Source organism: Ambystoma mexicanum, chromosome 12 (assembly GCF_040938575.1).
Source record: "Ambystoma mexicanum isolate Mex_15411 chromosome 12, UKY_AmexF1_1, whole genome shotgun sequence".
Classification (NCBI taxonomy): Eukaryota; Metazoa; Chordata; class Amphibia; order Caudata; family Ambystomatidae; genus Ambystoma; species Ambystoma mexicanum.
In genome coordinates, this window is record NC_090936.1 from 78,022,939 (window position 1) to 78,038,552 (window position 15,614).

The 15,614-nt window shown below is 42.0% G+C and overlaps 1 protein-coding gene across 2 annotated transcripts in view; it reads right to left on the reverse strand.

Moving 5' to 3' along the window:
• Positions 1–15,614, reverse strand: part of PHTF2 (putative homeodomain transcription factor 2) — a 1,000,056-nt gene that overhangs the window by 342,563 nt on the left and 641,879 nt on the right. For both annotated transcript variants that reach the window (XM_069628039.1, XM_069628040.1), the window contains one exon: positions 6,370–6,556. In XM_069628039.1, coding sequence (XP_069484140.1) covers positions 6,370–6,556 — 187 coding nt within the window. The remainder of the gene's footprint in view (positions 1–6,369; positions 6,557–15,614) is intronic.

Below are 15,614 nucleotides of genomic sequence, written 5' to 3' on the forward strand. Positions count from 1 at the left end.
GGAGGACTGGGTTATATGTGGAGAAACGGGTAGGTTTTGAAGATCTTGGCCATTGAACCTGGTACATTGTGGTACTCCTACCGTCCTACTGGACGGTGCTGCCTCCTGGAATCCATTATTCATTCTAGTGATATTAGATGTACGGTGCATGCTGGCAGCCGAGTCTCCCGTGTCATGACACCAGGCTGTTATGATCAGCATATATTGGCATGCCTCTACAGGACCACAAGAGAAATTAGAAAGTGACCTGGCCAGGGCAGACGCGTATAGGCACCGGGATAAGGAAAGGAGGTACATATGCACATGCATGATGCCACACATTCTGGGGCCCTATGGACAGGGATCCCTCTCCACTCCCTCACACCACTTCTGGGATGAGTCTGTCTCTGCCCTTGCATTGGTAGGCCACCTATCCCAGCTTGAGACGGGTCCTCAGGCTCCTCTGAAAGGGACACATTCTTGACTCCATCACACCACCAATCCCAGCTCCTTTTGTTGCTACATCAATTTGAATATTTAAATCGCACAATTTTCCCGTTTTATGTAGTACGATAGAAAAATAAAAACATGGAAATTAAAATATTTCCTTCTCTGTAAAATGTAAGTACTTTATTATCTTTCACAGATATATTTTCAAAGTAAATACGTCCACAAAGTAGTGCCATATTTGCGGGTCGGTGGCTAAGTAAACGCACAATTTTAGGCTACTCCGCTACATATAATTTAACTACTCCAGATCTAGTATTAAGCCCCAGATTTGTGAAGGCTAAGAAGTTTGTGTCTGTTGGCTAATGACTCCAACATTTATAAATTGCGTGTCTATGCTTGTCTTCCAGGTCTCAACTTACATTTGTTTCAGTGTGTATTTTGCATCAGAAAACTTTTACTTATTCGACTGCGATGTTTAGAATTATTGGAAAAACTATTTTCAGTGTGGTTGAGAGCACCATTTGATCTACAGCAGAAATAACTTTCTAGCAGAACAGGGATGTGAAAAACAATTTCTTAAACAGTTCTGAATTTCATAGATATGGTTTTTATGTTCAGCGTCAAAGTTAATGGAGAAATCTGGCAACCCTGAAAAGCGCATCACTTCAATAGAGTTGGTTGATAATGGCATTTTTTAACAGACAATGTATAAATATTGGTGTCCTTGTGATCTCAACAGTAACTCCGATTAGTCTTCGTACACATCTTCTAGTGAAACAATATTCTCATTAAAGTGGCAATTTTGCCTGAAATGGTTTGCTTTTAAATATGAAGTAACATGGTTCACAAATATTTCTTCACTCAAAGCGTACAAATCGACAAACCAAAGGTGATCTAAAAAAAAATGGCCAAATCTCATGAAAAAAAAATGTAGAACTCGGCCACCGACCTCCACAGAACGTACGGTCTAGTTCAGGTGACAGCTTACCTTTTCTGCTTATATAATTTGTACATTCTACTGTTAGGGAGAATTCTCAGAAATGTGCTAATCCCCTCCACCTTAGAGACCCCCAGCAACTTTGCTGGATTTTGAGGACTTGATTTATTTACCTGGAGAGAGCGAGACCCCCTTTTTCCCCCCACTCATGTATTTTAATGTGATTTTTGAACTTGTGCACGGACACGGGGAAGCTGTCCCCACGGTTTAAATACCTTCTCTTGGATAAACTACTGTTTCCCAGAGCAGTAAAGTGAAATTGACTTTACTTACATTTGTAACTTTCTAGACCCAGCACGCACTATCTTACAATAGGGTGCTTGAGGGGTTCCTTGGTATCCCCTTTGTCTAGCTTCTCATGTAACAATTTGATGTTACCCTTTCCTCAGTGAATGGCTGGTGGCAGTGGTTTACTTTTAACTACCGTGGTGTGCATTTACCGCGGACTGCGTTCGCAGCTGCAGTAATGCACCAAAAGGTGCCATTTTTGTCAAAATGGCCCTGGTCGCCTTTTCGCCATTTCTTTGTGGAAAGGTCCTTCATTAGATTTACTCTGCGTGCCAAACCAGGTTTGGTCCCTTGGTTCGCTTTGCCTTTGGCAGGATTCCCGAGTGAAGCCCGCCTCTGGCTCTAGGATGTCTGCTGGGAGCAGGAAGGGAGGGAGGAGCCCGAAACTCCCTGTGCTTAGTCTCCTAGGAGACCCAAATGCACTCTGTAGTGATTGGCCGGCTGACTGTCCAGCAAGGACAGCCACCATGCTGGGTGACTGACAGCTAGACTGGAATGAATGGGAGACGCCTGAATAAAAGGCGAGGTTTTTGGCTTGGAAGGCAGAGTAGACTAGTGGACAAAGTAACCGAAGAAGAACTTGAAGAGGACGTCTGCTGCAACAACTGGACCGTTGGCTCTACTGCTGTGCTGAAACTCCAAATTCGTATCGACAGAGCAGCCCCTGCAAGGACGACTTCTCCCTTCGAGTTGGTGGGACCAATCAACTCCAAAGTAAGCCACCTGGACATTATCTCTGAGCTGGTTGCCTTTCCACAGAGTTGCTGCTGGAAACCGAAACGCCTGAGAGAGGAACACCAGATTGTGTGCGTTGCTTTTAAGTTGGCCAAGAGCTCCAGTAGGATCCTCCGGACTCCCCCGAAGCAGGATTGACCGAGCCCGAGCCCCCACAACAGAGTACAGGACCCCAGAAGTCAGGAAAGTCCATCTCGACAGCCAGAAACTGCGGTGTTGCTATTTGCAGTAGTCGTGAGGAGCTGAAACACCAAAGTGCCACTTGTTTGAAGATTGCTGAATGCGAGCAGTGACCGTCCCGTTGCAGGAGTCCCTAGAAGTCCTCTCTCTTGTCCACACGACTGAGGCCCAGGAACAGTGAGATCTGCACAGCTGCACGGTTTCTTCAATCCAAAGCTACTGTAAAGTCTGAGAGAACCTACCTTTTATTGTAGAGTTGCTTGCATCTTCTACTACTCACAAGCCTAAACAGCTTGTGGCCCTACATTGATTCGTCTTTTCTTCAAAGACTTCTAAAACATTGTGCAAAGACTTTTCTAATTACCTACCAGAAGTGCTTCAGCTCATATAAACATTTGCCCATTGACTTTGGCTTAACCAGTTATACTGAATGACTGCTTAGGGCAGCGGTATTCAAACTGTGTGTCACGACCCCCCAGGGTCCGCGGGTGCATCCTTGGGGGGCCCCAAGAGCTCAGCATGACTTTTTTTTGAAAGTTTTATTTTTTTTTTGGTTTTAGATTGGAAGAAATGGGCTGGGGTGGCTCACATGGTCGGGCTGAAGCATGAAACTGTCTCAGGCAACAATGAAAAAGTGGCCCGCAATTGTAAATGGATATTCATGCCTTTAGTCACAGACTGGGCCTCATTACAACTATGGCGGTATGGTAGCAACGGTGCCGGTATGCTACCAGCACCGTTGCTACCATGCCACCATAGTACGAGTTGTGCTCGTGGATGCCTGACAGCCCGCCAGGTCTGACCTGGCAGGCCATGCGGCACCTGTGCGCACAGCTCGTTGGATGCACCGGCACCGTTATTAACAGTGCTGGTGCTTCCGAGCTGCCCATTCCCATTTGAGCAATATGGGGCTCGAAAGGGGTTCTACCGGTACCGGCACCCGCGAAAGGGCAATTATCAGGTCCGCCTAACTCGGCATTACCCGGTAATTGCCCATTTGCGGGTGCCGGACCCGGATGCAACTCCGGCAGCAGCCGTGCCGGTTTTACCGGCAGAGCTACCGCCAGGGTTGTAATCAGGCCCACTGTTTCAATAGTACCCAAGGGGGTGCTTTGTGTTAAAATGTAAGTAAATTGTGATATATTCAGCAACAATGGTCAAAATGACTAACTGCATAGTTAAGTAACTCATCAAACTGGTCCACATTAGCCAAATGGTGGCCCGTTTTGAATGGCCCACACTAGCATTTTACATTTTTGGTACAGGCATTGCCCTATAGGCCAGTCCGAGCCTGGCGGCTCATCCATAATGGCGAGGGGGCGCCGACCCAGTGGCCCCTCACCCATTATGGAGGAGCTAAGGAGCCAGCCCAGTGAAACAGTGAGCACTCCCTCAGCTGCTTTTTCCAGCTGATGGGAGTGCTCCTGGGCTGGCTGAACTGTCAAAGGGAAACTCTATTTCCCTTTGACAGTTCAGTTTATTTCCCCAGGCGCACATGCTCACTGAGCCATGCAAGTGCTGGGGCATTTTGCTTCACCTACATTGCATAGCTCATTGGAAATGCTGGCTGGGGCACTGCATGTCTGTATGTCCGAGGGGGAGCTCCTGCGCCTCCTCACACATACGGACAGAGCAGCCTGGAGCAGGGCATTTCAGCACCCACACGCAGGCCAATGCAGAAGGTGCGTTTATGTTCATTGTTTTTATTTAAACATGTGTATGGATGCGTGTATGCTTATGTTATGAGTGAGTGCATGGTGATGGATGCTGGTATGAATGATAGTGATTGCTGTATGAATTTGCAGCGCCTTGCTTACACAAATAATCATGTTGATTGTGTTAGGCCCAGTGGGGCCCAGGGGACAGGGATGGTATCTTTTTACTGGACATCTATCATAGATGTCCAGTAAAACATGTCATGCCTGCCCCCTGGGCCACCCAGCACCAATTGCAAACTGTTTGGCTATTTACCCATTTTTTTGTTAAAAGTATGCTCTACAATGTAACATTTTAACCCATTATTTAAAAAGAATTCCCAGGGGGAACCCCCCTCCCGAACCCTTCTTTATTGGTTTGGGCTCCCTCACTATGCTTGAATGCTATGGCATTTTTGGGGAAATAATTATGAACCCCCACTTAAAAACAAATCACCAGCTGCCACTGGCCCCTCAGACTATGTTGGGAACGGGATGGGGGGAACCCAGGGACTATGGTGGGAGCACAATGGGCGGGAACCATGGGATAGTGATGGGAGCAGAGTGGGGAGAGCCCAGGGTGTGTGATGGGGTGGGGAGAGACCAGGGACTGGGTAGGAGTGGGATGAGGGAGCAGGTGACGGCACGCAATACATACTGTCCATTTGGCATTTCTGGGGGGTCCCGACCTGCCCAAATTTTGCTCAGGGTGGCCCCGGCCATAATATTTGATGTAAACTATAAACAATTTAAAAAAAAAAAAAAAAAAACAATTATTTGCTTGCTTAAAGGAATCGTTTGCCCAAAATTTTTTATTTCTAAAATAGTTAGGCAATATAAAAAAAAAAAACAATTGCCATTTTTTTTCGAAGTCCCTATGTAAAATTTTGAGCAATTCGAGCTCAAAGATAGCACATGGGGGCATCCATTTTGTGAAATGGATGCCCGCCGCTTTGCTCGCTTTGGCTTTTGCGGCACTAATGAAGGAAAAGCCAGCCAGCTGTAGTAAACAAAAGTTACCACTGGGTGACTTTTCCTTCATTGGTGCGGTACGCGGAGGACGGGGACCGGAGACTACAGGCAGAAAAGCTGCAGCTGCATCTCGGTAAGTGCTATTTTTTAAATAAAAATAAACACTAGCTGCGTTTTTTTTTCTAAGTTTTCCGGGCTGGAGGAACCCGGAAAACTTAGAAATAAAACCGCAGCTTTAAAAACGTTGTATTTATGTTTCCGGTAGCTTTTGAAGCGCCCGCAAACATAAATACAACGTTATTGTGTTTGAAAACGCTGCGGTTTTTCTTTCTAAGTTTCTCAGGCTCTTCCGGCTCGGAGGAGCCTGAGAAACTCAAAGAAAAACCGCAGCGTTTTCAAACACAACCGCGTGGGAGCACCAGAGACCCAAAGTGAAAGCAAAGGCAGGCAGAAACACAACAAGGTTGCGTTTACATGCCGCTGTGTTTCTGCCTAAATCTGCTTTCCCATTTGGGGCTTAAGGGCTCCCCGTGGGAAGCCGTAAAGCCCCAAATGGGAAAGCAGATTTAGGCAGAAACACAACGCGGTTGTGTTTGAAAACGCTGCAGTTTTTCTTTCTAAGTTTCTCAGGCTCAGAAGAGCCTGAGAAACTTAGAAAAACTGCAGCGTATTCAAACACAATAACGTATTTATGTTTGCGGTGGAGCCCCGTCGAGTCAGCAGTGAGCTTGCTTGCATATAAAAGCCTGAACACGAAACAGTGCATACAATAACAGAGCCCTGAGAACACACACTTTTCCTAAGTCAAGGATATCTTTAAAGAACTTGTTAGTCTATCAGGAAGTGAACAACATAATTGTGTGGCAAAGCTTTTTATATTTCATCCACATCAAGTTAAACACAAAGTAAACCAGTAGAGGTGCAGAGGTTATGTCTCTTGAAAACCCAATGGACAACGAGAACTTCTTTAGAAATCATTTAAAAAATAAATAAATCAGGTTTTGCAGTTTCTTTTTACGTTTGAGAACAATGAATGAGAGGTTTACAATATTTAACTTCATAAATGAAACTTACGCTATTATGAGTTGGTGCATGTCTGATTGCTCCAGTGCTCCAGCAGGTCCCTTCTGATCTCAGTACTTCACACGCATGGTCATGGACACCCTCCTCACTCTTCTTGCCTCTCACTTTACCATCCAGGGACACATAACCATTGTCAGTCTCTGTCGATTTGTCAATTGAATTCTTAGCTTTGTTTGAACTGAACAGGAAAGGAAAAGGAGTAAGAAATCGAAAAGTTGCGCATTTCTTTTCATTAATGTGTAAGATCAATGCAGTGGTGAATCAAAACGAACAAAGGTCCCAAGGTGATCCAATAGAATTTGCTTGGAAACAGTGCACAAGTGTTTAAAACACAATTTAAAAAGGCGTGTTTTAAAGTGGCTAATTGTAATAAAAGAAAGTGATAGCACCAAAAACAAAAAGGCATTTCACAAGAAAAATGCTGCTCTTGAGCAGAAAAGTATTGTCATAAAAATGACAGTCACAAATATGCTCACCGTATTCCTAAGTTTCTATCCGTCCTTGTGTGGTTTTGGTAGGAGCACAGCATTCCCTGTCCCGTTCACACAAGTGTAAACTGAACCGTTACACTCTGAAATTTGAGGTATAAAACATAGTCTATGATGGATAATCTTTCTCCCAAACCAACACTACTGCACTTTCGTTTGCAAACCAGTGTCACTTCTTATCCTAGCAATGTTATAACAACTGTTTTCCATTTGACACTAAAAGGTGTGCGGTTGTACTTGCCAAATTAGGTTTTATACATTTACATACCAGAGGCAATCTTCTAAAACTACCTATGGGCTTGCTCCCCAGTTACTGATCAATGCTGGAGCTAGCAACTACTAGACCATGTGCGGATGATGGAGTCGGATTCTACTTCTGCATGGAGATTCCACACCGGACTTGAGATGTTAAACTTATCATGTTTGAAAAAGTACTGCTGCAAAGTATAACATTGTATAATAATAATTCATTTTTCACTCAGACACCAAAACCTCACCTCCCAAACAAAGTGGCCAGAATGGTTGAAACTGGTTCAATGGTAGAAAGAAAATTAGAAACCTACGCAACATTTAGCTTAAGAACCCTAGCTAAAATAACAGTGATCTGGCTCCTTGCCGATTTAATCCAGGTTTGACAAGTGTAGTGGTTGCACTCAAACACTCAAACCACACTCTTTAAATGCAATGTAATGTAATGTCAGTTGGTCTTGTATAGTGCACTTCTGCCATCTGACGCTTAAGTGCTTCCACAACAGTTATGGTTATGAGGGTGGTGCTAACAAGCATAAGGTTGAATTGTTCATTGGGGTCCATATAATCAGTTAGGAAGTGATAGAAGACTGAAACACTTTGGTTAGTTGGTGGCAAGGGCAGATTAAATTAGAGATTATCCAGAGAATGCTTTTGTTTGGAATTGAGAGGCTTAACAGACTAGTGCTGCCATTTCAGTCTGCCATCTTGAGTCGTCCTGGGAGGATCATGGAACAATATACCTCTGTAAGAATTAACAGGGAGCATTCAAACTAAATTGAAATAATAGCATGAATTCAAAATCTATACTCCAATAAGTAATGGATACCAAAATCTCTCATTCATAGTACTGAATAGTGACCCTGGTACAGCACACCTATGGCTTGATCTCTTCCATGTATTACCCTATCCCCTCAGCACTGCACTTGACACATTTTGATATCTGGAGGTTTGGGCACTATAAAACCATTTAAATATTAAGTCCCAGGAACGGATTAAACATGTTGTTTCTGTGAATCTACCAGCATAATGGAAATGACTTAACATTGGATCATGGTCTGCCATTCACTAACAGTGATTAGAAAGAATGCCTTCCTTAAGGAAGCTGACCGTTTCTCCTCAGAAAATTCAAAGGAGATTGTGTGGTCTAGACTTACATGGGGTGAAAATGTGTCCTTTGTTCTAGCACTTGTTCGTTATTTTCAATATGATTGAATGTACTTAAACTGTATGATATTTGGATGTATTTTACTTATTTTTTATGAGATTAATATTGTATAAGGTTTCAAGTAAACTAAATCACAATAAAAATAAAGACAAAGCCATTTAAAACATCTTCGTGTTTTAGTAAAGCTTATTGAACTAAGCAGCACATGACTAGTAATTATGCTATGCAAACCAACTTAAAATGTTGTATTGTATAAGGTAAGTGGTGGGTAAAAGGGACACTGTGCATTCCTAAATTAGTTAACTTTCGACAGAAATCAGAAATAACCATCCACTTAAGCTGCAAGGTCTGGTGATTGGGACACTTAACCCAAACTGTCAGAAAACTGGTATAAATGGATAAACCAGAGGCCTAAGACTTAACCTTGGCCTCAAACCCAGGGGCCGTATCTCTCCAGCCCTAAAATCTCTCCACTGGCTTCCAGTGACCGCAAGTATCGAATTCAAGACGCTTTGCATCATACACAAAGCTCTCTGGGGCCAGGGACTTCTTTACATCCAGTTTCCCACCCTAAATACCTAAATACAGACTTGAGCCAGATCTTAAGTACCAGAAACGTCAAGACTTTCGTGTTCTCTTCCTTCCCTCACACCCTCCCTTGCTAACTCTCCATCTGCAGCTGCGACTGGGCCTGGTCCCTTCAGAGTCATACAGGGACCCCTACCAGTCCCCCTAGCATCCTTTCTCAGCCCTGGCCCTCGGGGGGGCCCCCCTGTCCTGGAATGGGCCAACTTGGTCCTCCTCTCCACCGCACTCTCCCCTGGCACTTGCAGCCTTGGCCAGCCCAGCACTTGCCCACCCCCAGGGTTTCCCCCACTCCTGCACTTCTCCCTCCACCCTTTCCCCTTCTACTTAACACCTTTGCCATGCACGGTAGGATTGTCACAAGGCCAATATAACAGTTTTTGTTTACTTTTTGATTCCCATAACCCCCCTTCTCTCCCATCTTGTCTGGTCTTGTGGTACCTGGAAACACCTGTGTACAGGTGCCATAGAAATGTACAATAAATACAACAACTTGAGTTTGTAGCATTATTGAAATGGATAGTTGCAAAATGTGTCCTGGTGTGAATTAGGCCTCAGGTTAAGGCATTGCCAAAATACTGCATCAAGCTTTGGATCTACCAAGTGAAGTCTTAGGACTGCCGAGTTTGTGACAGTAGAGTTTCTCTGCTCTGAAAAGTAACAGTTTCTGTCCTTGGCCTAACTGAGATTTGGGAACAGCAATATGTATCAATGTGGCATTTGCAAAGAGATGTTTCGCAGTGAGGAAATTGAAAGGCTTGGGAACATGCTAGAGAGCCAAACTGTCTGGCGTCATAGGAAAAGATGCTAGTGTATCTAATTAGGCACTGATTTCACTTGCCCCATTAGATCATCTGCGCGGGATGGATTTGGAAATTCCACGAGTAAAATCCTAACCAATAGAGTAGGGCAATGTATGTCGATCTTTAGGTTTGTAAATGGTGAAAGGCAGTAGGAGATTAGGAATTAGCATATACTCAATTTTTGGAATATTATTTTAATTTTGTGGTTGGTCTATAAAATCGGTAACCCGATGTGGGCGGGTAGAGAGAAATCAGCCTAGGGTCACTTGAGACTGACAGACCCCCTGCCCCCTGCCAATCATTGCATGCATTAAAGTGCTGTCTTTCTGCAACTTGTGCACCTAGTTATTGTTTCCTGAATTTATTGGTTTTTATTGTGCCTGCTTGAAAATCGAATTTAGGTGTTTTTATATCTGCAGCAATTTTGTGTGTCTGGTTGTGTACAGTATTCCTCCCCTTGCCCCACTCTCCTCTCCGTCTTTTATGTCTTTCACTTATTTTGTACGTCTTACCCCACACCACCCCTTCCCTCCCCTCTCCTCTCCTTTATCCATGTTTAGCTCTTGCATTTTGCAACGACCGTCAGGCACATGCAATATTACTGTCATATGTTGTACGTTTTCTATTCCTCCTGTACATGTTGTACCTCTAAACGCATTGCACTTGCCCATTCTGAATAACCCAATGCTTATTTATTAGAAACATATATTTATAGCCAACAAAGGCTTCACATATAAGCACAACAACAAAAACATGTGTACCATTCTATCAATACATACATCGTCCTACTTAAATAACATTGTTTTAAAAATTGTCTAAATAAAATACCAGTCGACAATTGGTTAAGAACAATTAAAACAAGTTCATAACATTTCATCATATGAGATCAGATTTGTGTTTCCTTTTTAACAATAATTCCCATATTTCACTCAGATTATCACAAGTGCTGGTGTTATCATACGCTTTCAGGTACTTGGTTCTTAAGAGATTCAAGCTCTCACATTGACAGATGATATGTTCAGCTGATTCTAACAATTGTATCTCACATAATCTACTCATTCTAACTTCACGAGGAATGCTGCACTTGGCGCCTACCATCTCTAACGTTTCACAGTTATTACATTTAAAAAGTAGGTAGGTTTGTTTATTGAATGTGTAGGGTGCATCAAACCCAAAAGGTAGCTGGGCGCACAGAATACAAAAGAATACTTGAAGCTTAGGTTACCATAGTTTGGCAAATTACATTCAGATACAAAAAAAAAAAATACAGAGAAAGGTATGTACAAAATTACATATAGGTACAAAATATACAGAAAAAAGGTACAGAATACTTGAAGCTAGTGACATAGTCAAATTGAGTATAAAATACAAGATATACAGAAGAGGTACAGAGTAAATGGCAGTCCTATATATTAGGCAAGTAAGGAGGCTGAGGCAAGGTAAGTGGGGTCGGGCACTACATGTGAAGGTGGAAGGATAGTGGATCAGTGGGCAGCGGAGGAGGTATCTCGAGAATCGTTTGAGCGCAGCCAGTTCAGGGTATTGCGTCTGAAGCTGAGGAATGATTGGTTCTCTAAGGGTGAGAGGTAGTGAATTCAAAGACTGAGGCTTTTACTGGAAAGCTCGATCCACCAAATTTTTGTAGCTTGAATCTGGGGATGTTCAGACAGTGGGCACTAATAACAATAATTTGGCATTTATATAGCGCTACAAACCCTCAGGTATCTGAGCGCTAGTTATTACCCACGATGTGTGGTGCTCATTTATCGACCTCGGAAGGATGAAAGGCTGAGTTTGGCCCTGCCGGGATTCGAACCTGTGTTAGCAAGCTCTGCACGGATGTCAAAGTGAGCGCTCAACTCACTGTGCAACTCGACCGGCATTGGTACTAAAGTCCTCCGGAAAAGTTAGTTCTGGAGGGGCGGGAGGACTTTTTTCTAACAATTCTCCGGTAGGTATTAGGTAGGGGGGTGCTGCATTGTTTAGGCATTTTTAAAGTGAGCGACACAGTTTGATCTTACTGTCTGGGTAAGCGGCTTGGTATTTTGGTCTTTCATGTGTATATGACCAAAATTGTAAAAACATCCCACTGTTTGACTTTGTGGAAAGCTCAATCATATCTCCCTCTTTTCCTAGAGCATAGATTACCCTTTTCAGGAAGGCTTTAATCTTTATTTCTTATAGCACCAACCAGTCGTACGCTTGTTCCTTTGTCCATTTAAAATACACAGATCGTATAAAATATACAGTGCATAAATCACGGGCATCATCAACATTTTTAAAACTTGCCATAAGTTTTACAATAAAAGTATAATTATTCAGTGCATATAACATACTAACTTTATACTCTAAAATATCGCCTATCCGCGTCACATATCCAAGTAAAACATTCAATAGGAACAGACTTAGGCATTCTAAATACTATCTTCAAAATCTTTGCTTCAAATGTATTAATTTCTTTTTTGTACTATTTTAACCAGATCTCTGCTCCATAGAGCATACAATGCTTATTAAGAATTGTACTCATCATCTAGCCTCTTACCATCCCTGGGTGGGAGTGCTTTTTTATAGGCGCTACATATTTTTTAAATTTTTTTATTAATTTGTTCAGTTGAAAATACAACTTTCAAAAAAAAATTCTTTATACAAATTACAAAAATAAACAAACAAAAAAAGAAAAGAAAATGCAACAAAATACATCTAAAAATTACTCAATGTATAAAATAATAAAATGTATATCAGTCCTCAATATAAAGCATCAGAAAAGAAAAATTCATTAGGTACAGCATGTTATTAATACTGCATCCCAATGTATCAGCTCTTAAAAGTAATATTCAATGTGACCTTTTCGAAATAAATTGGCCATTTCCTAATCGCTCTGGTTTTCTATAGCTGGTAGCACTATATCAAGAAATTGTACTATCGCTATTTGTATCGCGATTCAGATTTGCAAATAAAAGATGCCATAATTGTTCTCTATTCAGATAATCTTGCACAACCAATTTCTTCTCAAAACACTTCCTTCTTGCATCATTCAGAGCAGTACAGTCAATTATGAGATGTTGCAAAGTCTCCCTTTGATTAATGTTCAAACAATAATGACAAAAGTTCAATTTCAAGATGATCTGCTTCCTTCTGCACAATATATCCCTGGTATTCCACTGATTCAATATGAATCTCAAAAATGTCCTACGGAAATATTGAGAAGGGCATTTAGTGAGATAGTCAGCCACAGCTCCATACTTTTTAGTACCAAACAATTGTATACTGAAGTCCTTATATTTGGAGCACTTCACCAGGTTACCAGACCAATCATGTTGAACATTTTTGACCTTTGTTCGATCTGGATTGGTTATGAGGCGGTCGATTGTTACAGCAGCATCAGCAGCGGCATTCAGGACATGATGTTGCCACCTGATCGAGAACGTTTTCTTGGATGTGATTAAATCATGCGCTATGATTTTCAAGATGGTAGCTTTTTTTTTAGCCCCTCCAACATTTTGCAAAGAGGAGCACATTGCTTCCATGTCACCTGTGAATACAGCGACAATACACCCAACTCATGTCGCAAAATCGCTATTGGGGTACTACGAGGCAGTTGCAGAAGTGTTTTCCAAAACTTGGACTCAATGACATCCCAAAACTTACGATCTTGAGGTAGTGAGGCTTCTACTCCAAACAAGATGATTGGTATAATTTTCATTCTATAAAAAGTTAAAGTATGTTTTAAAGAAAACTTACCAAACTTTGCTAGGAGTATTTTTGATTGAGATGTTAAAGATTGTAATTTTTTTTCCTTGTGCTGGATTATTATAACCAAGTACTTCTATTGGTACACACTTAAAAGTTCACATTGTTGTAATTGCCATGTGTATTTGTATTTTCTCGATGAGTTACTGTTATTACAGACCATGATGTGTTATTTGGGTGTTAATGACTAAATTGTTGTCCAAAGTATTGGAGCCCCCTAGGAGTTTGGGACAACAATATAAAATCATCTGCATATAGTAATTATGGGATACTTTGAGCACCCAATCACCGAGAGCCGCCCAGACAAAAAAGTTAAACCAGAATGAGGCTAAGGCACAGCCTTGCTTCAATCATCTGTGTCGCTATTATTGGGGACAATGTTCCATCAAAGTTAGTTCTCACACGCATAGTTGTATTGGTGTGGAGCAACATTATCAAAGCTAATAAGGATGGAGGGCACTGATGTTCACACAATTTTTCAAATAACCTGGCTATCGAATCAAACGCAGCTTTAAAATCAATGAAACCCAAAAATACTGATTGACTACACGCCACTTGCTGCAATTGTATCATAGTGAGAGCTAGTATATTTGGTATTGTACCCAGTCCCTTTACAAAGTCCAATTGAAGGTGATCTTTCAGATGTCTTACATCAGCCCATGCGTTGAGTTCACTCAGAATTATTCTGCAAAAGATTTTTCCCGGGGCATCTAATAGTGAAATTGGCCGATAACTTGCAGGTGATTGGCAGTCACTCTTTTTATAAATTGGGACCATGATTGATTGAGTCCATGTTTTCGGCAAGTTCTGTTCCCGGTTTACAGCCGAGAATATATTAAATAATATGGACGCCCAAATCTCTGGATAAGCCTTCATAGCGTGATTCGAAATGCCATCGGGTCCTACAGCTTACAAATTTCTTGCTGATTTGATTGACTTTATGATTGCACTTCGCTCAATGTTAAGATGAAACTCCACTGGTGATAATAGTGGGTTTTGAGCCCTAGAACTCAGAGGTAGTAAAGACAGATGTTCAAAGTATGCAACCCTCTGCTGGGTATCAACTGAGGAAATTTGTAAATCTAGTTGATGCACTTTGAGTGCTTGATTCATTACAGTCCACATTTTTGCGATGGTTTTCTCTGCTAAAATCTTAAGCATGTTGGCACCATCTCTCTGATAGAGCACAGACCTATGTCCTTGCATCCAATTTTTATGGGTTGTATGCATTTTTTGAGTGAGAACCATTCTGAGGGAAGGAGGGAGCCTTGAGAGCTTTCTAAGCTCTGCACGATATAACGTTTTTCTTGTATGAACTAATTCATCGAACACGTGTAGATGACTCTTATAATTGCCAGCAGATGTATTGCGTTGGCTAAAGATTGTATTGTGTCACTATAGATCAATCCCATGTTGACATCTTGATTGTCACCTATCACATTTGATTGGGATATTAACTGATTGAAATGGATCAAGGCATCCTCGGTCCATCAAAGCCGGTTACCACCCGAATTTACCACCAAACAACCCTGCACAGGCAAATGATGTGTGGAATGAATTTCCCCTAGAACACGCCATTTGGCACATCATATATTGTGATCGCTCATCTCATTAGTGCTAATGTGAAATGCTTGCATTAATGCAATGCTATATTTACATAATCAATTATCGAGGAGGTGTTGCCTTTGTGCCATGTTGGAGCAGGTGGTATATCAGATGAAAATGCACCATTCAGAAAGTATAGGTTTCTGTGCTTCACTAGACAATTCCAGCGCATGAGCCTCTCACTGGATCACTTGACCATTTTCGCGAAGCAGTTTAGGTTTAAGTCATCGGGCAAGATAAAATACCTGATGCTCTGATCTTCAAATATGTCGAATAGACAATTCAAATCCCTGAAAAAGCACTCCTCAGTGATACCAGCTTTGTTCCAATATATATTCAGAATTGCATAAGTAACCCTGGAAAGCCTTACTTTAATCAACAGCATAAACTTGTTTGGAGCTGCCCAAAACCTGGAGGACAACCCAGACTTAGTTTTTACAGCAATTAATAGGCCCCAGGCAGGTCTTCCCAAAGCGGCCTTCGATGCAGGATTTAAGTGGACCTCATGGCCATCCCAAAAAGGAGGAAATGTCAACCAAGTCTCTTGCAAAAGAACTATATCAAATTGGTTCAAGTTGTTTTGGTCAT